General features: G+C 27.8%; 1 protein-coding gene across 2 annotated transcripts; it reads right to left on the bottom strand.

The window, feature by feature from the left end:
* Positions 1 to 219: 219 nt before the first annotated feature.
* Fim (plastin-2 Fim) lies at positions 220 to 25460 on the bottom strand. 2 transcript variants are annotated; one of them, XM_065510348.1, is made up of 5 exons: positions 25069 to 25460; positions 3944 to 5054; positions 3593 to 3871; positions 3269 to 3522; positions 220 to 2627 (listed from the first exon to the last, which is right to left on the bottom strand). In XM_065510348.1, exons 1-5 carry the CDS (start codon positions 25141 to 25143, stop codon positions 2433 to 2435), a joined length of 1914 nt encoding a protein of 637 aa, XP_065366420.1. In that variant the 5' UTR covers positions 25144 to 25460; the 3' UTR covers positions 220 to 2432. The 2 variants fall into 2 exon arrangements, with proteins under 2 accessions (XP_065366420.1, XP_065366419.1); XM_065510347.1 differs by lacking the exon at positions 25069 to 25460 and adding an exon at positions 9248 to 9408.

Here is a 25460-nt window from a genome sequence, read left to right as displayed (position 1 = left end):
TATGCATTTTTATTAATCATAATTTTTTATATATTTTATACACAATGTAGATACTTATTAATTTTTAAACTTATTAAAAAGAAAAATTAAATAATAATTATTAAAACTTAAATTAGTTTTTAAACAATCTAAAAATTGTTAAATCGTCATCTTCTTTCTGTCACGGCTAAGCTTAAAAGTATGATTATAAAAATAAAATTCGTTAATGATATTTAAAGGTATTAATTTTCTTTTGTTTAATTATTATTGCACATTACATTTTTTGCGTATTTCTTTTAAACGCTTGCATTTTTAGGTTTCGCTATTATTCCGTATACAAAAATAAATTTCAATGGCACTATGGCATCTAAAAGTATTAAGATTTGAATGAAAACTATACCAAAATGAAGGCTGCAATAGATATTTGTGATAGAAATTATTCATAACTATGTAACCAAGAAAACTTTGAGGATTTTAAAGAATTTTAATGCAAAATATTGTGTTTTAAAAGAATACTATATAGCTACTTTTTTTAAAATAGTAAAGTAAATACAAACGAACATACACTTTGTTTTTTAAACATTATTTATTTGGTGCGACAACTTTCTAAGAACTTTAATGTGTGTGTTTTTAATGTAGAAGTATGTGCATTTGTTGGTGTCCTAAAATGTTTCTCCAATGTCTAACTGTATATAACAAGTAAATATTATACATTTGATTACCCACCCTATTATTAATTAAATAGGGTGGGTAAATATGACAGTCACACATTCCGTAGTTATTATTCCGATATATTTTTTAGCTTCTTCAGATTCCATTTGATTCTATTAATTTCCAAATGTTTTAATAATTCTCTTTTTGCGCTTTTAATTTAACAACGTTTTGTATATTAAAACAAAATTCAATTTTATAGTAAAGAAATTCATTAAAAGTTTTAGAAAATCAAATAATTTAATTTATTTCATTTATTTACAAACAATTACAAACATCAATTTCACTTATAAAACTGAAAGCGATTTCATTCCGAAACAAAATTTCGTTTTACTCTGTGACTGGGGGGATAATATGGATGTGCAAGTCTTTACTATTTTTACTACCCAATAAGCATTTTTACTGGAATTCAAGTTGAAAGCAAGTGTAATTCAAGCCTTGAATTATAGTCAACCAATTGAATTACAGTTGTATTACAATTTAATTAGCATTCTCCAGTAAAAAAAATATTTAATTTTTTCAAGTATAAAACATAATTACATTTGCATTCAAGTCAAATTCCAACAAAATGTTCAAGTGCTTGAATTTTTGGACCTTTGGTGCTTATTGGTTAGCAACTTTATTATAAAAAGTTGCTAACTAACAACTCTTAAACTAGCATACAATTTTAATTTATTTTTCAATATTTTAAAACACATTATAATAAATAATTCATAATCTTTCCTTGATGGCAACTCAATGTTTTCTTGGTTAAACAAAATGAACTTTATAATACTAAAACGGAAAATTTTGTTAAGAATAGTGTTTGATTAACAAGTAATGTGCGTAAAAATACTACAAAAATTGAATTGTTAATGTTTTGTGCTAAAAATTTCCTTTTTCTCCCTTTTCTCTTCCTCTGTGCTTGTCTTTCTAGTACAATAACTCACTCATTGTTTTGCAAAACTCTTTAAAGTGGAGAAGGAACTGTTCCCATATTCAATCATACCCTATTATAAATATGTAAGTATGCCAATTTGAATTTTGTTTTGTTTATTTTAATTATGTATATGTATGTATGTAAGTAAAATGTTTTTATATTAAAAATATATATTATTTTTATATTTTCATTTTATGTAAATGCAGTTAACTTTATACTTTGTTTTTCATCATTCATAATTATATAGTACATGATACAATTTAATGTTTGTTTTGTTTTATTTTATTTTCCATAAGCTTAACCTTTATTTATAAAATAAGGTTTGTTTTTTTATTATTTTTTGTTTGTGTTTCTACATAAAAACCATACAAATTTTAAATTCAACAAAATAGTTACTTTAAAATATAATAAAAAAAATTAAATTAAAAAAATCAAGTCAATTAAAAAAACATGATTACAAAATAAACGTTAAATTATCACCTTAAAGCTTTAATTTAACATCATATAAATTTGTATAAATTACAAGCTTCTAAAAAAATAAAAATTATATAAATACATAATTACTTAATTGGCGTTGTTTGTTATATATATTTATTTGAAAGCAAATAAACCATTTTTTATTTTTGTATTATTAAAAAAAAAGAATAAACACTCAGTATTGCTTCATTCCGTGGCATTTTTTTGGGGGACTTCTTTACTTTTATCGCTTATCAATTCATTTCCATTCAATCATTTTTTATGACCGTTTATCTCTTTTTTTCTTTTTTGTAGTGGTGGTAGTTATTAAGATTATTTGTCGTTGTTATTGTTTTTATTTGGCATATTAGTTGCTGTTGTTAATATTATTTTGATTTTCCACACTATCCATATTGGGTATATAATCCAAGGCCATCATACAGGCGAATACAGTCATAACCATCTTAGGTTTCACCTCTGTTATATCCTCGGGTAAAGCATACACACGTGCACCAATCTTACGTGCCATGGATATGGCATATTTAGCATTTGCCAAATTGTCCTAAAAATAATTTGAATAATAAATATGTTATTAATATGTTTCAATTTAATGAATAAAGTCGGTAAAACTTTGCAGTTTTGTACAAAAACACTACGCGATTTACAGTCCAAAGATATAAGTTGTCATTAAACTAGGACAGAATGTTGTAAAACTTTCACGAAGCAATTGGAGATAAGGTTAAAAAGTATTTGAAATTCTAATTAATACATCAGTATTGTAATATGTACTTGAAACTTTTGTAACTCTAGTTACAATCTAACATTTTTTTGGTGGGGCAATAAATATCAATTCTTCAACTGAACTCTTTCAGGTGATTCAATGTCAAATATATTCTTTAAATTAATATGGAATTTTTCATCTAAACTGAGCTGAAAACGAGTAAGAGAGCTATATAAAGATTGAAAACAATTTTTGTTGAATAAAAATTTTGCTGAAAAAAATTCGGACTAAAAAATATTTTTCTCGATTTTAACCCATTGTCGTTCAGAATTTCTATGGCGTTATATACGCTGACCAAATATAGTCCGGATGTTATACCTTCTACTACTGCAAACCGTAGAATTTTTTGAAATTGTTTCAAAAGATACATCTTTTTTATAGTTGTCACATATTGCCCATAATATTTAAAAAAAAAAACTTACCTCTTCTGTGCCACTTGTTCTCACTAATTCATAATTTATGCTGCCAGCCTTAAGAGCATCAACTAAATCAATAACAATTTTAGCATCGGCAATAGCATGATCATTGAAATTCTTCAATGTTGATTGTTTGCCGGCTTCGGATAATTTATTGTTAACCCATTGTACAATTTCCTTTTCCACAATTGGATTTCCAGAATTGGCCAAACGTGAAAGAATGGACAATGTATAGGCGCGCATCAATTGCCAAATTAAAGCTAAACAATACAATAAAAATACATTTAATTATCTGCATTTTAAAATATAAACATTAAACAAACAACTTACCCAGAGTTAAAGTAGCATTGCCATCATTTAAATCTTGACCAGCGATACCAACTAAAGAGAACTTCAATTGTTTACCCAACTCTACAGCATAATTGCAGTTTTCCAATTTTTCCATGAATTTACGCAAGGGTGTGAAACGTTTGTGTACACGATTCCAGCTAACAATGCCGGGTCTAATGATATCGAACAATTGGAAAATAACCAAACCATCGGCTAAATCAGAATACAACCAGTTTACATGGGGGCTAACACCCATTGAATTCATCCAGTTACGATAAGCTAATCAAATTCAAATACGTAATGATTAAAATGCAATGAGTCTAGTGAAAAACTTAAGCTGCCTGTACTTACTTTTCTCTTCACGTGTCTCCTCAATGGCCTCTAGACCTTCTACTTGTTCTGGTTTATCCAAGCCAGGATGATTGTTGAATAGATTAGCAACGAAGGCCAAATTTAACTTGTAGACTCCATTGACTACGTCCTGTGGTGTCAAGAAGCTGCGACAGTTCAATTTGGCAGCTTGTTGCAACATAATTTCGGCTCTAGATGTTAAATCGGACTCGCGTAATGCATCCAAATTAACATCAGCATCATTGCCAGCAATTTGTTTCAACAAATGTGAATAGATTTCAGAGTCCACGATATCGGATTGGAAATTGGTGCAACGACGTTGAATACCAGCACGTTCCAAATGATGATTAACCCAACGCAACAATATGGCCTCTGGCGACAATTTCATCAAATCCTCAAGACGTTCATCATCGAACAAAAGTCCAGCCAAACCGGGACAACTATCCAATGTGATGTGACTGAAGAGACCAATTCGAATGATTTGCCACAACAAACCCAATACCAAATGTGGCTTGCCCTTGGCTAAATCGTGAGCATCAATATTAACAATATTGCAGCCAATAGCTTGTGATGAGACCAAAGCCAAAGTCAAATTTTCAAATTCACGGTATACCGTGAGGTTCTTTTTATTGATGGCTCTCTCGTCAATTGTATCAGGGCAGGAATGATTGATGATTTTACACAACAAAATACCATCTTTAATAGATTGATACAAACGTTTGCCTTCATTATCGATGGGCAATAAGTGTTTCAAATCTTGATCATGGCCCAAATTGGAATTGATCCAATCTGAAAAGGCCAATTGTTCTTCGAGGCGCACGGAATGTGTGGTACCCTCCGAGGAGATACTAGACATACCGCCCAACGTTTCGAGATTTTCTTTTTTAGACACCACTGTTTTGAAGGTACTGGCCACATCTTTTGACTTCAGATCCAAGCAAAGATTCTCAAATTCTTCCAAATTCAATTTGCCCTGGTGGGAGGTGCGTTGTTTGTTTTGGAATTCGTCGATCATCTCACGAACCTGATAGCCGGGCAATTTGAAGCCAACCTGATCAAGAGCTTCTTTAAGTTCACTAAGGTCAATGAAACCATCTTTGTTGGCATCAATCTGCAAATAAAATAAAGACCAAACACCAAATACATTAACACACAAAAGTCATACTGTAACGGAATCTTTTAAATTAATATTATTCATATCATACATATGAATAATAAAAACATTTTTATGAATAAATTAAGTACATATTGATCAACTTAGTCAGCTATTACAAAAAAAAAAAAACAAAAAAAAATACATGACTCACAAGTACTATATTTTCATTCATATTTATCTGTATAAATAAAATAAATATGATAAAATAATTAAAGAGTTGAGGAATTTTTGATATTACTTTAAAATATATAAGATTCATTCATACTCTGGAGAGCGCAAAGGTTTTAAATAATTATTTTATGCAAATTTTGAAACATGTATTTAATTTATAGATAAAAAGTTTGATTTTCTTAATAGAGAAATAACATAGAAATTTAAAATAATTGAACGTATGTATTTGTAGCTGAAGAAACGGACTGCACTTTCCAATCTTGAATATATCAAACAAATTTAGTTTAAAGCTCTGCTTTAAAGCGGGTGAGTGAGTCGTCTCTACAGTTAATAGTCATTATCAAAACATTTTTAAACCTGTTTTTATTATTTGTTTGCAAATTAAACAACCTACATTTGTCTAAAGCGTTTTAATGTACTCAATCAACACACTTACTGTCTTAAAATAGTAAACAAACATTGACAAAGAATAAAGTGGTGCCGATATTATTGGGCCATAGATCACTGTAAACAGATCTATGGGGCAGTGGTAAATATTTTTGATTTTTTAACTTAAATATGTAATTTTTGAATTAAGCTCCTATGTTTACTTGCAATATATTGACTTTTTTATTTTATTATTGTTTTCAAAACACTTGCTTAACCTTTAAAATAAATCTGCTTTAAAACCCAGATATGGTTTGTATTAATTAATATTTGTCTTTTAATTTCAAAAGTTTTTTTAAAAAAATATAAATATTTACACAAACATTATGGCAAGTTAATTTAAAATACTGTCATATGTAGCAACATAAGAATACAAAATTATAAAATAGTTTTATTTGCGTATTTAATTAAATAGCTGTAAAATCCATATTAATGCTTTTGTCCATATTTGTTTAAATAATTAAAAGAAAACGATAAATCGCACAGCATTGTGGAATTTCTATTAGCAAATTATTGTGCGTTTATCGTTTATTCTATTATTTTTATTATTGGATATTTAAGGGTGTAAGCAAGTCTAGGAAATTAAATTATTAACGAGTATGTATAGTTTAATATTTCTCTGAGTCCAATGTGAGCAATTTGAAAATTGCCAAAGTAGTATCGAGTAGTATTTAGTTCCATTCAAAATTTAATATTCCATCACTGTTAAACATTAACAAGTATATCTTATATACTCTTCACCAAATTATACTTTAAAATAAAAAGTTTAGATATTATTAGGTAAACAAAATTTAAAACAATTTTTTTAAAAATAATTTTTTTAATATTTTACTAAAAAATGTTTTTTATAAATTTATTTATGGTGAAGTGTGTAAAAAGAATAAACAGTTTTTGGGGCCAAACCACTACTCTTGCAAAGAAGCATGCTTTTAAAAATCAAAAATTCGTTTACAAATATGATTTTTTGAGTCAAAAGACCAACTTTGTTTGACTTGTTAATAAGAGTGAAAATAACGTTTGCAAAAATATGCTAAAATCTTTTGATATAAATTGACATGCTTTTACAGTAAGAAGATATTGTTTATGAGAATGTTAAAAAAGATATTTCTTTTATGTTTTTATTGTTTCCTTTGTTTAATTTTCTTTCATGATACTACATAATTAATTTTTAACTTTTTGTTAGTTTTTATAACGAATGTGTTTTTTATGAAGGTCGAAACAACTCAGCTGTTTTGATCTTGCTTATTTACTAGAGCTCTTTGCAAAGATTTTTAGTCTAGCAAATTAGCTTAAGTGTAGTAAATATAATATTTATATACTTATTTCTCTCAATTGAATAGTTTTATTTTTTAGATTAAATAGTCATATGATTAACTTTTTCCAATATACCAACGATTTTATTACGAGTACTTTAACTCAAACCACAGCAATATTATTAACGGATGTTGTTTGCTTATCACAATTTAAATTATTTACAACACCTTTTTTAAAAAAAAAAAAAATATGGCAAATATTATTTGTTTACTATCATATTTTACAATACTTATTTCTGTTTTGGTTACGTTGCACTAAGATTCCTCAATTTCATATTATTGTGCCATATCAATGAAAATGTATATTTAAGTTAAAACATATTTAGTTATAAAAAATGTCTTGTCACAATTCTTGAATTGTAGATAAGATAAAAATTATGAATTTTTGAAATGAAATCATTCTTCATAATATTTAAAATTTCAAGTTAAATGTGATACGAAACTTGAAACAAATTCCATTTTTAATTTTATATAGTAAACATGAATCTATCTTCAAAATTTAAAAATTAAGTTAACAATATTGCTATAAACAACGATCTAATTAAAAAGTTAAAGTTTAATTAAGTTAGATATCAAGCTTAGTTTATTTTCTCTATAAGTTTTAAATTGTGTTTGGTAATTGGATGCATTAATTGATTCAAAAAAGCTACAAGAAATTTAGCTCTCTATAATTTTTTATGTAAGGAGTGAGATCGAAAAATTCTTAACACACGTTTTTCATTACATTTTTTAACCCAAGTATTATTTGAATTTTTTTTTGATCAAGTTACCTTTGAAAAACATGTCAGTTATTATGTGTAATGTCAATTATATTAATTTTTTTGTTAATCTGATTAAAATGAGTGACCAGAAAAAAGTGCGTACTGAAATTATTAAATATTTTCAACAAAACCCAACTTGGTCTTACAAAAAGTTGGCCAAGCATACAAAGGTCTGCCGTCAAACTGTTTCCAATGTTATTAAACAGTACCGGGAGAACTTGTCAGTTGATAGAAAACCTGGTTCAGGTAGAAGGAATGGTCCACATGATGTTTCTAAAGCCAAAAAAATAGAACGCATTTTCAAAAGAGCTCCCAACACATCCGGTAGGAAAGCAGCCCGGTTAGCTCAGTGCTCGGACTATTTGGTACGAAAAGTTAAAGCTAATGCAGGTTTAAAAACATACAAGGCTCAAAAAGTTCCTGACAGGAACGCTACTAAAAATTTAGAGGCCAAAAACAGAGCACGGAAATTGAAGTCAAGTTTTATAAAAAAATATTCTTGCTGCATAATGGATGACGAAACGTATGTTCTGGCAGATTTTTCGCAACTTCCAGGTCAAAAATTTTATGTTGCTGATGCTCGAGGGAATGTTGAAGAAAAGTTTAGGACCCAAAAGCAGACAAAATTTCCCAGAAAGTTCTTGGTATGGCAAGCAATATGCAGTTGCGGCAAAAGAAGCCACTCATTTGTTACAACGGGCTCTATAAATACCGAAATTTACATCAAGGAATGTTTACAAAAAAGGCTGCTTCCATTCATAAGACTTCATAATGTGTCCACTTATTTTTGGCCTGACTTGGCATCCTGTCACTATGGCAAACAAGCCCTTGAGTGGTACAAGAACAATAATGTGGTATTTGTACCAAGAGAGGCAAATCCTCCAAACTGCCCGGAGCTAAGGCCAGTGGAGAGATATTGGGCTCTTGTTAAAAGAGAATTGAAGAGTACAAAAAAGGTGTCCAAAAGTGTGGTAGATTTTAAACGGAGATGGACTACATGTTCGAGCAAAGTGACAGAAAGCACTATAAAAACGTTAATGGAAGGGTTTCCGAAAAAGGTTCAAAATTTCATCACTAGTGATTAAAACTATAAAAATAATTTTTTTTGTAAATTGTAATAATAATTTCAATCAAATAAAAAAAAAATTAAAGCTGTAAGTTTAGTGGTTTCTTTTTTATAAACATATATGTATGTTAAGAATTTTTCGATCTCACTCCTTATGACAAACATGGGTTGGTTCTTGATGGAATATTCTCATTTTTATCAAACTTTATTTAATATTATTTAAAAAATAAATAATATTTCATTCTTATATACAAATTGTAATCTTAACCCACTTTATATAAACTTTAAATATCCATATCTAATCAATTATTAAAAAAAATAATAACCGATAAGGAACCTGACAATAAAGTTAGAATAAAATTATTTTTATATGAAAAAAATATGAATAAATAAATGTATTTTAACACCTACAGTTGGTATTAATTCATCTAGAGTTTGCTTATACTCTTCGATATACTTATGATGTTCCAAATCCAAAATATCAGCCATTTTATTATTATTAATATAGATGTTTTAAAGAAATGATGTATTAAATTAAGTGTTTTATTTAATATTTTAATAATATTCTTGTTTCTGAAAGTGATATGACGTCACTTAGTTTGAGCACTTGTAACACGGAAGAAAGTTCTAATAATCACACCAATTTTAAATTGCCGGCTAAACGTTGCCAAATACAAAACTAAACTGATCGACCGTTGGAATACAATACATTGGAAAGGTGTATACAAATTTTATTGTGAATTCACTCAGATATGTTTTTATCAAGACCAAGTAAACGATAGGAATTTCTTATCTACCAATACCAATACTAAATACATCAATATTTCAAATATGATTAAAAGTAAACTAAAAAAGAAGAAAAAATACCAATTGCTATTTTCTAATTGTTACTCATCAATAGAAAACAAACTATTTTAATTTAGTTTCTATTACACAAATGATAATAATCCAAGGAATTATTCACTATTTATGTTTTCGATTTGAAACTTTAATAACAAATTGTTGTTTTTTGGAAAGAACATACATAATGAGTATTAGACAGTATATGCCATACATGCAGTAATTATTGTTAACTCTTTATTAAAACATTTTAGGTACCTAGTGTTTATCGTAGCGTTTGTGACAATGGTAGCATTTAAAACCTACACATTAAAGGTGGGATATTAATCATTTATGCTTTTCTTTGTTAACCAATTGATTTAAAGGTAATCCACGTCGCCGTTATTTACCCTAGCGAAAATGCGAACTTTCGCACAATTAAAACAACAACCCATTACCCTTATCGTGGTTAGCGTATGTGTTTTACGCCTACGACAGTTTCGTACTAGATTAAAGAAACAGGTTAGATTTTATCTTTAATCTAGTACGAAACTGTCGTAGGCGTAAAACACATACGCCAACCGAGATAAGGGTGATTATGTTGTTGTGATTGTGCGGAAGTTCCCATTTTCCTTTAAATCACGCAGGATTGCCAACTATAACAAATCAAAATTCTGCAAGGTAAGTATGGGCGTGTCCAGGGAAGAGTCTTCAACCTATATCAACCTATATCTTGCTAATTTTCAGCACCCCCTAAGATGTCTCGATGGTGTCGTATGCAGATGATTGAACCACACTACCTGGCCACCCACCATTGTCAAAATTTACTTCACAAACTAAGGAAGTATGATTCAAACCGAACATCTCAATCGAAGGCAACTGTTTAGTCTTCGACAACCTGCATCACATTTTCTCGCACGCCACTTACATCGAAGTAAAATCACGAAATAAGATCCTATAATTTCACGGGCAAGGAGACGATTGTAGCGACGTAAAAAATAATTCGTAGCTCTCTCTCAATTATGCTCATTTCCAAGGGACAATCAATGGCGAGGATTGCAGACTGCACAAAGTCATGCACTATGAATAACTAGAGGAGACCAGGATTCTGTCTATCAGACGGCTGTGTTGCTGACTATGCAATTCGTGATGGCATGTCTACAGCCATGTCAGCTAGGGTTCCCAATTTCCCGGAATTTTTTCTTTCCCGGGAATTTTTTAACACTAAATTAAACCAAAAACCAGAACTAAATTTTCGAATAAATTGACTTATAATTTTACCAGGGTTTAAAATAACTATATTTGGTTGTTGGTCCAGCCTTTATAAGGGTAACGTCGTAGTTTTAATCAGTATGAAATCAATAAATTCATTGTTTAATTAAAATACTTAAGAATTTCGACCATGTTAAATCTACAAAACATGCGTAGTTAGAGAAATTTTTCAAATCTGATTGTAGAAACCAATTTCAACCACTATTATTGTTATTATGTTCTCTAAATATGAATAATAATCATTGAATATCCCTAAAAGATGTAATGTTAGTCATCTTAATAATTCGTTTAACAGCATAAACTTTAAATTTGATTCATTCTTAATAACCAAATTTATCTGCTGTGGCTTGAGTTGAGTGAAAAAAATTCGGTTATTTCATTAGTAATGGGGGAAGATCCTCTCCCTCGACACACCCGGTTGCACTTCCACAAGCGACATCCAGGACGTCATGATGCCGATTGTCACTGGTGATAAATTCCTCAATAAACATCCTCCCGCGATTTCGGATAGTAAGCGGAAATTACTCAGGCAACCTCGTTCAACTCTGGCACAAGTAACAGCCAGTTGGTGCAGTATTCTCAACTGTTGCCGTGAACTAATTGTTTCTGGCACTATAGATCGTTGCCCTGCCAGCCTGCAGAGCTCTCATACAGTGCATCTATTTTACTGTCCCAATAAGTCTACTAATTTGCGTCCTATTGACTTATGGATAAGACCTAATGGCACTAACACCAGCAATTAAAATTTATATTAATTTCATTCAGGGAAGAATTTTCGACGACATTAGAGCTGTTATAACAACAACTTCTGAACAACTGAAACTTTAAAAGACTCTCCCAAAAATTATGCACGAATCAAATACAATATTTAAGTTAAAAATACAAACTGGAAAATTTCGTTTTAAATTTTTATATTGGTATTTGTTTATACCTAACCACCTTTTTACGATATAATTAAAGTCATAAGACATGTTCTAGTACCAACAACCAATACACAACCACAATAATTGCTAGCTAAAGTATTGATAAGACATAAAGTCTAGCGCCAATTTCATCCAATGACATCAAAACAACTAAACAATCATTGTGACAGACTATAATGGTAATGTAGTGGTAAAATAAAAACATGACACTTTGTACAATTTGGCTTTAAATGTTCCTAACGTCACTTTACCTAGTTGCCTGCCAATTGGATTATATCATAACAATACCATTTTAATTTGTTAACTTTTTTTGTTGGGTGTTGAACAAGTAATTTTTAATACACAAAGTTTTACGGAATGTTGGTGTCGATCAGTGTTCGATATCTATGTATTTATGTAGGTAAACATTAAAAGAATGAATGAATTGGAAATAAAAGAAGCCATTTAACAACAATGTACAAACAACTGTCTACCAACAACAACAATAAACACAGTTTTTATGTTAACACAATGCGAGTGGAGAATTTACCATAATCATCATTATTATTGACAAAATAGAAACAAACTATTGTAGGAAAATTTGCATAAGTCACCGACCACAAAGTTATAAGAAAAACGGTTTTCTAGTTTCTATTTTAAGAGTGCTAAAGCAAAAGAAGAAAAAAATATTGCTCATTTTTGGAGTTTGCTGTATATTAATATTGAATAAGATAAACATATACGGAAACACTCTAACAATAACATAAAAAACCAACTGTAAATCATGATGACACACTCAACGGATCCGCCAACAACAAAATAAAAACCAATAAACGCAATTTAAATAATCCAAAAACTCATGCCACTCAAAATTGTTGTTAGAAAGTTGACGAAAAATAATGAAATAATGTTCATACAATACTAATAATAATATAGCAGCTACTAACTAAAAGCCAGTATTACAATTGATTGTTACTTCTTGTTTGGAAGTATTGTAGTATTTAAATTTTATCACCAGGGTTGCGATTTTCATGCAAATGCATGTTTGTAGTCAGTAAGCCAAAATCAATACTGACTAATTTCCGAATCAGATGATTTCCAACAAATTGGCATCTATTTGATGTTGCATATTTTGTAGAGTCCGACAGAAAATCGATTTTTTTTCAGGCCGAAACCAATCAGAACCTAATATTCAGCCAAAAATTCATTATTCGGCCTAATCCGAAACTTTTCAAATGTGCTATTAATTTCCAACTCATTTTTAAGTTTACTACAACACCTAAGGAGTGAGATCGGAAAAAAATTTAATAAAAAAGAAGCCACTAAACAAACCTACAGTTGTTATTTTTTGAAATTATTATTATGTACTTACAAAAAATATTTTTATAGTTCTAATTAATAGTGATGAATTTTCAAACCTTTTCCGGAATCCGGGAGGCATTACTGAAACGAGTATTTTATCAGGACAAAATTATTAAAAGTATTCAAAATCTAAAGAAATCCAAAAAGGATTCCAAAAAATAAAAAAAACGATCAATTATTAACCGATTAAATGCAAACCTCGATTAACATATTAAACCAGAAATCCGATTAATTGAATACCTTAGTATTTATAGAGCTCTTTGTAACAATTGTTTGGCTTCTTTTGCCGCAACTGCATATTGCTTGCCAAACCAAGAACTTTTTGGGAAAATTATCTGCTTTTGGGTCCTAAACTTTTTTACAACATTCCCTCGTGCATCAGCAACATAAAATATTGACCCGGAAGCTGAGAAAAATTTTCCAGAACATACGTTTCGTCATCCATTATACAGCAGGTATATTTTCGAATAAAATTTGACTTCAATTTCCGTGCTCTGTCTTTGGCCTCTAAATTTTTAGCAGAATTTCTGTCAGAAACTTTTTGAGTCATATTTTAACTATTCGTAGCTAACCGGACTGCTTTCCTACCGGATGTGTTGGGAGCTGTTTTGAAAATGCTCTTTATTTATTGGCTATAGGAACATCATGTGGACCATTAATTCCAAAGTACAAGTTCTCCCGATACTGTTGGGAACAGTTTGACAGCAGACATTTGATTGAATGGCCAACTTTTTTATGTTCTATTAATTTTATTTAAAACATATTTCTACTTTAAAATTACATAATCTTTGTTTTCTCATTATAAAAGTTTTGGCTTAGGTATTCACTCAAAGTTTGGCATAATCCGAAACCGAATAAAATATTTGTAAACAAATAAAATATTGCATAAAAATCACAGCCCTGGTTATTACCAAAGAGTTGTTAAGAGTAAAAAATACATAAGTTACTTACTATTTTGTACAAATTGCTTAATTGGTATTTATTGGTCAGGGCCTGATAGCTATAAAAGACCGACTACTGTTACACGTTTGTGTTTGTTTTTACCATATTTAGGTGTAAAAAACGTTATAAATGCATGTTATTGTTCATATCAGTTCATTTACTTTTCACAATAGAAATTGCATTCAAATGACATAAGTTTTATTGTATACTATAAATTAAAAATTAATTTACTCAGTTTTATTATTGTTGCTGCTAAAAATAAAGTGTCTTTAGTGTGGGCAAAAGGAAAATGCTTATATAGTACGGTAAATAATTATAAATACATTGTTTATAGTAAATATATTTGTTTTTATTTTATTTCCCACTATTGTAAAATAAAATTATTAAAATATTTGTTACCACTTTTTGCATATTAGCTAACGATTTGGAAAAAAATCATATTTTGCTCATATTTGTATCTACATATTACTGTATTTGATAAGATAATGCATATACAGATACATTTAATTGTAGTTTGTTGTCGCCACAGCAAGAGAGGGAAGTAAACAAACTTAACATATTGCCAATAAAAAAAGATTATACAAAAAAAAAATAATAATAATAATAATGCTGTCATCATAATGATCATATTGATGACTCTTTCTTTCTTCTCATACGTTTCGTTAGTTTTAACAGTATATCATTTATTTCTTTATATTATTTTTTGTTTTTATTTTCAAAACATTTTCAAGGTGCTGTGTGTGAAGTTGTTACTTTCACAGCAAAAGTAGAAAAATTAAACTATAAAATACTGAACGATAGTCATAAATTAAAAGAAAAAGAAATCGTTTATGAACTTCCTCAAAACCACAATAATTTAAACGCTTTTCATTGAAAAATCTTATGAAAATAATAAATAAACCAGAAATGCTGCCAACAGTGACAATTTTGCAATTGCCACGAACGAAAAAAAGAAAGAAATACTAAAAAAAACACAGGGGCATGAATCTATCTCATGGTTTCGAAAAGAAAGTAAAAGTCAAAAACCATAACAAACTATTTTTAATTTTTTATATACAGCTTTACAATTAAAAAACGAAATAATGATGATGAGTAAGTAAGATGTTGGTGTGCGTTTTTAAATAATGCTAATCAATATGTTTTATTTACTTTGTGACCTTTAACTACACCATTTCCATTTGTATTACAGAAATTTCTGATTGTATTTTAGAAATTTCTAATTGTATTTCAGAAATTTCCCTTGGTATTGCTATTAGAATTTTTTGAAATACAAATGAAAATTTCTGAAATACAATTGGAAAATTCTGAAATATAATTAGAAACTTTTTAAGTATAAATTAAAAATTCTGAAACACAAATGGATATTTCAGAAATACAATTGGAAAATTCTGAAATACAATTGGATATTTCTGAAATAGAAATGGAAAATTCTGAAATATAATGGAATATTCTGAAATTCAATTAAAAAATTCTGAAATACAATTGGAAATTTCTGAAATATAAATGGAAAATTCTGAATTATAATTGGAAATTTCTGAAATTCAATTGTAATTTTCTGAAATACAATTGGAAATGGTGTAGAAATAATTTAATGCTAATTAGAAAATTTATTTGATATTAATACAATTTTTTTTTTAAATTTACATATTCTCACATTATAACTGAATGCACATGAATGATGTTTTCATATAGATTGATGGTACTACTAAACTCCGATCGTAAGGGATTTTTCAAGTCGAGATCGAAAAATCCATATTGCGCCTAATCCGAAATATACCGAAAGTTTTCTAATGTACTGCCAGAGCTTTGAATCAATTAATTCAATTTAAGCTTAATTCACTTACATTTTAGTTCAGAATTAATAGATGTCAGCAATTCATTCCATATAACAAATTCTTTAACTTCTTTCAAAGGCTATATTTTGATAAAACTAATTAATTTTTGAACTAATTCATAATAAAAATCGTTCAGTTAAATTTTTGTTAATTGAAATCCAAATTAAATTAAAATGGTTTTTCATAATTAATTTTTGTTTTAATCATTTACAAAATGAATTGAAAAAATATGTAAAGCCTTAATCATTCAACAAATTGTATTAAGCTATTTTGTGACGGATTTGAATTACTTGTATGATTCAATGAAATATTAATTCTGAAAGCAATAAATTCAATACCTTTGAACTGCTAAGGAATTAAGCCTAAAAATAAATAATTTATTTCGAACCTTTGTGTAATAATTTCGGAAATAATCATATTTTCTAATTGTTAATATAATAATAACTAAGTTCTCAGATTTTTTTTCTCCATTAAAATTCTGTAAATAAATGAATGATCTTTCTTTATAAAAGACTCCGAATATTTGGTCGAAATCTATTTTCTACTTAAAGACATATTGAAGTGGTGTTAATGTAAATATTTGTAAATTAGTATTGAATGATATACAAATTAAAATTTAACCCGATTTAATCAGGATTTTAAATCAATACTGTGAAGTTTTTGAATAATTATCTTGATCTGATTCATTACTTTCTGACTATATTTTTTATATCCAGTACATATGTATAAAATTTCTGACAGCACTTTATCTGTTGTTCTTGGACGTATGTTTCCCCTTTTTGAAAATGTTTGTTGTTAACAGCTCTTCTGTTGTAGAAATGTATTCACTCGGGGAAAAACTTCGATGGATAGATTTTCATTATCTTAATAAAAAATCAAATAATTTGTGGTGTTTACTCATTTTTGAGGCTGTGTGTATATCTCGAGAACTAAGTCATTAATATAGACAATATGCATATCTAGTCGAACCTACAATGGGTCAAAATCGGGAAAAATATTTTCAAACCCGATTTTTGCCACTAAAAAAAATTTTTGTCAAAACATATTTTTACTAATAAATTTAAAAAAAAAATTAATTTTGTTTACCTAAAACTATTTAAAATTTTATTTTAAAGTATAATTTCGTGACGAGTATATAAGATTCGGCACAGCCAAAAATATAGCTATTTCGAACATAATATTTCCCAGTGCGGAAATCCAAATTCTACAAATTTTTAATGCTGTTAAATATTCTATAGATCTTATTAAGATATGTTCGAAAATACGAATTTAAACTCAGAAGATGCTTTAAGAACAAAATAAATTAATATTAAAAATGTTAAATTTTTTAAATATCATATGAATTTCTGAAATATTTATCTCGATTTAAACTTCATCATATTCTTCGTAATATGTAAACTTCAAAAATAAATTATTTACAATATTTTAAATCAAAGAAAACAATCTTCATATGGCTTTAATTACCACCATGTTTTGTATAAGAAAAAATTCTTCTTACGCCAAGAAATCATACAACAGTAGATTACGTTTGAATTGAAAACATATGCATGCAATGTACTCGAACAACAATTTCAAAACGAACGAAAAAAAAATTATATAATGCAATTTAATTGATAATTCAAAACACATACAACACACTACCTGAGCCAAATGATACGCAGCGGAAAAACGTGTGTATGTGTATGATGATTGTCTGTTTTGTTGTACTCTATTTCAAACGAATGATTGTGCCATAATGAACTGAGAAGACTACCAAGTAGTTTATAGTCATTTAACAAACTATGTCTGGGTTAATAAATGCGAAAACGAAAAAAAAAAATTTCAAAACAAACCACTACGAAATGAAAATGAAATCTTACAAAAAAAAACAAGGATTTTGAAAAAGAGTATTTTAAATTGCGAACGTTGAAAAAACCCCAACCTACACATTAAATTCACGTAGTATTATATATCATTTTGTTTGTTGGAACATTGTAATTTACAATAAGTTTTTTTTTAATTTAATCACACATTGCAAGCATTTGTATAAGAGATATTTGAAGCATGACACATGATTATAATTTGTATTTGTTTGTTTATGAAGTTGACATAATATCCCAGAGAATATGACTGGTAAATGTAAATATTTTACAAAAAGAAGTGATATACAAATTTTTAAATTATGACTCAGTCAGTGGTCAAGAAAATAGTTGAACATAAACGTAAATCCCAACATTATCATTTCGAAGAACTTTAAGAAACTAAAGAAAACAAAAACAAACTCTAGTATAACTTTAATTATTATGTTTGTTTTTCCCTGCCTTCTTTCTTTTAACTTTCCATTAGAGGTTTACTTTGTGGTTGACCCCTATGTACATACGCCATGGCGTTAATGTGCGAAAAGGTGTGTCACGCTTGACTAAGGTGATGTTGTACTACATTGTTTGTAATTTAGTACAGACATTCAGAGATGGACAGACATCAGTGAGTAAGTAAAAATAAAGGTAAATACAATGTGTGTTATAAAACAAAAACAGGGAAAATTTTAACGGAATATTATTTTCGATACATATACATAGATATGAACAATTTCAATATTAAAATAATTCTGAAAATAAAAATTTGTTTTCATATTTTCAAAATTGGTATCTTAATATATGGGACTCTTTTCCATACCCGGGAAATAGCACTATTTTAAAATAATCGGTCAAAATTCAATATTGTATAGGTTAATTCCAGAGCTGTAAATGAATCATTCTTTTTTGATTTTAATTCATAATGAAATTTGAATCAATTCAAACGAATTAAGCAGAAATGAATTTCAATTCATTTCCAATTCAAATGAATTTTTCAAATGAATTTGTTTTGCAATTCATTTGACAAATTCATTTGAATTTGAAATGAGTTGCAATTAATTTTTACCAAATTCATTTGAATTGACTCAAATTTCATGCAATTAATTTCTTTATGTGAATGGTTCGCGAATTAATTAAAAAATTAACGATTCATTTACAGCTCTGGTTAATTCTGAAAAAATTAGTAATACGTTTCGAAATCAGAATGTATATATACAAATTTAAGAGAATATTTTTAGAACAAATTTTGGATAACTACTTCCGAACATATTTGCGAAATAACAAATAAATTCAAGGTAAAAAGCGACTAAACGACACCACTGAGCACAGTCATCAAATACTCGTACATGTGTCGTCAAATTCAAAAAATGCTATAATTAAGCAAAAAATGATTTATTAAAGGAACCATCAAACACATTATTTTTCATGAATTACTAAATTTTTCAAAATATTGAAATTGTGAAATACCAATAGCCATTTTTCTAACATTCCAAATTGATACATATTAATAAAGAAACATAGTCTATTTATATATTTTCAGATTATTACCCCCTTTCAATATTGTAAATTTACTGGGAAATACTTAAAACAAAAGTATATTTATAAATGTTTTTATGCAGCAGCTACCTGTGGTCATGGAAAGTAAAATTACTTGTATATTGAGTTCGGCACGCGACCACACAAACGGGTTCCCTTCTTAATTGTATTAAAATGGAGGAAGTAGGGTTCATTTTTTAAGTATGTTAAATATTATTTTAAACGTTAAGTAATACTAAAAAAAAGTAGACGTTATATATGCACAAGAAAAACTACAAACAATTTAAATATTTGTGTACTTAATGGCAGCAGTTGATGGGAATTAAATTGTACTTAGATCTTTTGTTTTATTATTTTTTTTTTTTAAATGAAATACTTTAATGTATATTTTTAGTTTTGTTTTCATCACTAAGTGTGCTGCTGACATAAAACTACAAAAACAAAATCGTTTAAAATCTAAATACAAATTTCAATTTAATTCACTCAACTAGTGTTTGTTTACATTAACATTATTAACAAAAACAAAATAAAAGATGATTCATTTGATACTGTCTTATAAATGCGGTGTATGGGAATTAAGTGATAAGAAGCTTTTCTAGGAATCTATTGGCTACTAAATCAATGAACACCTGCGTTAGTTGTAAAAATTAAATTTTTTCATAGAAAATTTTGTGTATGCACGAAATGTTTTGTTTTTATGAGAAACTCAACTTGCAATCACTCTATGCGAAAAAAAATAATATCAATAATATAAAAATATGCAAATTTTGAATAGCAATACATAAGCTGTTAATAGCTATTAAGTTGTTAAGAATCGAAAATAATCAGAATTACTACGAGTCGTAATATTTTCTAGAACGACTATATAAAATACATATAAATTTTGTCGTTTTCGACAATTATTGCAAATAATTGGTTAAACCATATATTTATGCGAATGACCTAATTAAAAAAGTTCACCATAATTCTTAAATATTGCATAATATTATAAGTTTTAAAATTATTGTATGTATTCATGTTGTTCTCATTGTTTGCATAAAGACATTATGACATCACTTTGATCTGATGCATTCATTCAAGACAGCGGCAACCAGCAACAAAGGCAACATTCAGTGCATTCGTTTAATAATAAAGCAGTGTCAAGTTAATTATAATAAAAAAAAATCACTCTGTAACAACATGTATTCATTGCAATGAGTGCGCAAATTCATTTGCCTTTTTTTTATTTATTATTATTGTGGTACATATAGATCAGACTATACATTGTTCGATATGGCACAAAGAAAGCTAATTGTGTGTTGTATAAAAATTATAGATGTATGTAATTTGAAGAATGGATGCTATATAAAGTTATATAAACATTTTTAAAATTTGTGGGAAAAAAATTCCATTAAAAAGGGTTACTAAATCCTTGATAGCTTTAATAAAGTTGTAAGTTTAAAAGCTACAGAGAATGGTATGTATACAAAAACTAAAAAAAAAAAAATATAATATACATATATTCGGTTTCAATAAACAATTTGATAATAGCAAAAAAACAATCAGAGTCAAATTCATTTCATACTACATGCTAATAGGGAGCTTAGTTTTCGCCAATTAAATTTAATATAAGCTATTATTTTTGCCCTACAACGTTTTAATAAGAACTAAATACTTTTACATAGGAACATTTTAGTGTTTTCTCCTATTCAAATCACATAGAAAAAAAGTTTCAAGGGTTTTTGTTTTTTCAGTCGTGGTTGTCATTCTCGTACAATTGCCCATATTCCATTTAATGTAATGTATTTTTCTTTTCTTAGGGAATATACAATCCTGTCACACATTTTCCTATTCAATTCCGTAGTTTTTATTCCAATCAATTTCGTTATAGGTTCTTCAGATTCCGTGTAATTTATTAATTCCAAAAATATTTAATAATTCTGCATTTCTAATTTTAAATTAAAACCTTTTTTTACAATATATTAAAACAAAAGATCAATTTTTGGTACAGATTTACATATTTTAGAAAAACAAATTATTACAAAGAAATATCATTCCGAAATAAATTTTCGTTTTACCTTTTCTGAAGAAGCGATCGGGATGGAATTCTGTGACAGGCCTGATAGTATAGGAATGCACATTCAGATGAAAAAAATTAGCTTTAAAGAATATGTAGTTTGTTTAATAAATTACGCATACTTATTAAGAAGAATCTTTATTGTTAACTCAATGTAAACACAAACAACAAGATGCTATACAAGTAATTATGAGGGATATATGTATAAAAGAAAATATAAATAAATGCCTTTCAAGTGGTAAAAGAGCACTTTCAGGCAATTGTGTACTTCATATAAAAGCAAACCAATATGATGATGAAGAATGCATACTGGAGTGGCTACTACGTGTGTATGAATGGCAAGCATGTTTCTTATCTTACATTCACTTTTTGACATTAAGACACAAGCAGCATGTATTTTTTATTGTTGATTCTATTAATATATTTTTTTATTAAACCGATAATTTGGATATTTTGGGAAACATCTGTAAAATGATTATTTATAACTGGACCAGAGTAAATTATGTTTTATTGTTTATATTAAAGCTATAGTTAGTATTTACAAGTAATTTATAAATGAGTCATTTTATATTAAACTGAAAATTAGATATCATTATAAATTATGTATAAAATTAAATTCTTACATACAAATTTATCATCACCAGGGAAACCGGAAATATGCTCTAAAAAAAGCGTTTTAGGCGCTTTAAATATGCAGTAAAAACTTTAAAATATGCTCTTAAAATTTAAAAAATATGCTCTTAAAAAAACAAACTTTTACAAAATTTTTAACCAAAAAAAATTTACTTAAATTTTCAAATAAAAATCGTTGTCTATTGGATCTGAAAACATTTTTAAACATAGAAAATGTTCTTTCGACATCAACTGATGTTACAGGAGCAAATTTAAAAGACAATATTTCTTTAACACTTAGAAATGTTAAGTTTGAATTAGAACTAAAATTTGATATTTAGATGGAGCTATTATTAAAATAGTGCTTATTTTATATTAAAACAAGTAAGAGAGCTTTATTCGGCTGTGCCGAATCTTATATACCCTTCACCTAATTATACTTCAAAATAAAAAATTTAAATATTTTTAGGTGAACAAACATTTTTTTTTCAGTTTTTTCATTTTTTGGATAAAAATTCTTCGAATTGTTATTTTAAATTTTAAAAAAATTTCTGTTTTTTAAATTTTTTTTTTGGTGAAAAGCCATCTATTTTTCAATTTTGAATTTTAAACAAAGGAAGTAAAAACCTGTAACACAACAGCGAAAAATAAGTAAGACAATATTTGTTTTTGATAAACTCAAAATATGCTATTAAACAGTAAAATATGCTCTAAAAACGCAAAATATGACATAAATATGCTCTTAAAACAAATATATGCAAAAATATGTATTTATGGGTAAAATATGCAAAAATATGCACTAACAAATCGATGCCAAAATTCTTAAATAGTTCTGAAACGTGTAAATATCTTATCCATGTGCTCATTAGACTCACCAGAAAAAACATGCATTTGCATATTTTGGTTTCCCTGATCATCACTTTGTTGTTATTAAAAAAAACTTATGATTGGTTAAACATAAATATGTACATATAAGATCAAATACGGACAGCAGTGGTCAATGTAATAGCACCTCGACATTCATATTATTCTTAAATGTTTTTTGGCTTCCTTAAATTCGTTTTATAACCTTTTAACTGGAAAACTTAATTTATATAAATTTATCATTCTAATGGTTTGCATTTGATTGTAGATATAAGATTGAATCATTTATACCACATATTCAATAGGTATACATCGAACATTATAGTAGTAACAAAAATTCAAGAACAAATTTAAAAAGTAAATAAAACTTTTAATTTAGAATGCTACAATCTAATTTCATTTGAATTATTTAGACATTTTATATGGTTATAAGAAAAGCAATGACTTGAAATCACTCCATAGAATGCAAAATAAAGCCTAAAGAAAGTTTATAATCTTACAATTGCATATCCATCCAACTATTTCGTTATATGCTTTTTGAATTGAAAATAAAATTTATATAAAAAAATTAAAACGATCAAACCATAATTTAGAATCTCTGTGTTTTATTCATCTTAAATTAAGATTCTGAAAGTACATTTTTGTCGACAATTGGAATTAGAGAACATTCTTGAAATAAAGATTTTTGTTACTTGTATATTTAATAATGGTAATGTGATTTTGGTAATTTTACCTTTGGTAGAGGCATTTTTATTGTTGAAACTTTTGTATGTTGAATGTTGAAACTTTTGTAGGAATTCCATAATTAAGATTTTGTTCTCACAATGGTCAACGAAGAATTGGAACACTTGTCGCCACTTTTGAGCATCGTAGAGAACTTAAGAGCCTGACAACACTATATCAAACGCAGGCGCTGACCCAGAGGGGAAAAAAGCAAATTTCCCTCTACAAAACCGAAAAGTTTTTATATAAAAGAGGAAAAATAGAAAAATATAAAATAAATTTTTGACTTGGTGATTAAAAGCATGGTTTCGCAATATACAATTTATTTTTTTATTGGAACGCAATATCTTTTAATATTTTCATTCTCAATTCAAACGCTTTGTAAGTTAAATATTTTTTAATTTTGTTAAATTCGATATAATAAGATTCAAATTATAATTGAATGGCGATTTTTAAAACGGAAACACAGACATACGTTATATTTTTTTGGTGCTGTTATTTTGACCGGCACTGTATATGTAAGAAGTGAAATTACAATAAAAACAAAACTACATTTGAAGACAAACATTTTTAAATCCTAAAGATATTACTAACCCCCGCGAACAGTTTATACAACATACACAGATTTCAGTGCTCCAAGTTGTAATAAAACAAAAATATTTTTCCACAAATTAACACAATAAAAAACCTCAATAATCATATTCAATTTGTACAAAAAAAAAATGAATGAGTTACAATTGCATTTTGTTGATAGATGTGATTTACTTGCTTGTGAATACTGATGCTAATGCTGCGCCTGTCTTTAAAGAGAAAAACAACAATAATAGTGCATAGATGACGATTATAAGCCGGCAACACCCATGTGGCCATGTTATGACTAAAAAAAATGCATTTACTTTTGCTGAGTAGTAGACATTTGTAAGTTTTATTTACCCCTCCAACTCATCCCCCCAGCAAATAAACACTGAAACACATATACACACACCCTTTGCAACAAATACAACAACAACAAAAGAGGAATAAAAAGAAAACAAGTAAAAGAAACAAGCAGGGAGGAAGAACAACATGTGTAGCCTTGAAAAAAATAAACTACATACATCGACGAGGATGTTGTTGAACAAAGAAATCCTCAATATAATTTTTTGGGGTTGAATGTTATAAATGTTAATAACTTACATACGTACATATAAAGTAGATGAAAAAGAAATAAATAAAAATTACACTCCCTAGAATTGAGCTTTCTTTTTGTATTGCAAAAACAACAAAAACAAAAAAGCAACCAAACAACCTTTCCCCTCCGCCACTAATGAGTGACACGGTACTGTTGTTGGGTGGCTTAAAATGACTCATCTAAATGGTATTAAAGTGAATTATTTCCTGGTTTTCTTAATAAGATGATCAATTATTCAAAGCTTACAATAAATAATAAACAATACAATTAAATATTACATTTGCAAAAATGTTTGTAAATTACCTCTATGAATTTCTCTTGTATTTCAGCTTTCTCGTCTGCTGATAAGCCTTTCGTGAATTTATTAACAACTGACATTGTATAACTTTTGTTTTTTCTTATTTGATTTATTTAATATACAAAATTATCTTAAAAATCAAGCACTTTTTAACTATTTTTTTTATAATTTTTAACACAAACACTTATTTATTCTTTTTGATTTTTATTCTTCCGCCAACTCTTTTCTTACTTTTTCAATTTTTTCCTAAATCCGTTTATTCTCACTTTTATGGTGTTACACACTTTCGCTGGCTTTGTGACGTTTGTATTTATTAATTCTTTCCTAATAATATATTTTCAACTGAATAATTTATAGTGCAATATTAATTTTTTATTATATTTTATACAATTATTAA

Source organism: Calliphora vicina, chromosome 4 (assembly GCF_958450345.1).
Source record: "Calliphora vicina chromosome 4, idCalVici1.1, whole genome shotgun sequence".
Lineage (NCBI taxonomy): Eukaryota > Metazoa > Arthropoda > Insecta > Diptera > Calliphoridae > Calliphora > Calliphora vicina.
This window is presented reverse-complemented; position numbering and strand designations above follow the sequence as displayed.

What these genes read in the sequence shown, in the direction of transcription:
- Fim (XM_065510347.1), bottom strand. Translation starts at nt 9,325, where the DNA reads ATGGCTGATATTTTGGATTTGGAACATCATAAGTATATCGAAGAGTAT. An exon ending in GGAGACACGTGAAGAGAAAA is followed by an intron (nt 3,872 to 3,943) that starts GTAAGTACAGGC and finishes GAATTTGATTAG; the next exon opens with CTTATCGTAACTGGATGAAT. An exon ending in GAACAAGTGGCACAGAAGAG is followed by an intron (nt 2,628 to 3,268) that starts GTAAGTTTTTTT and finishes AATTATTTTTAG; the next exon opens with GACAATTTGGCAAATGCTAA.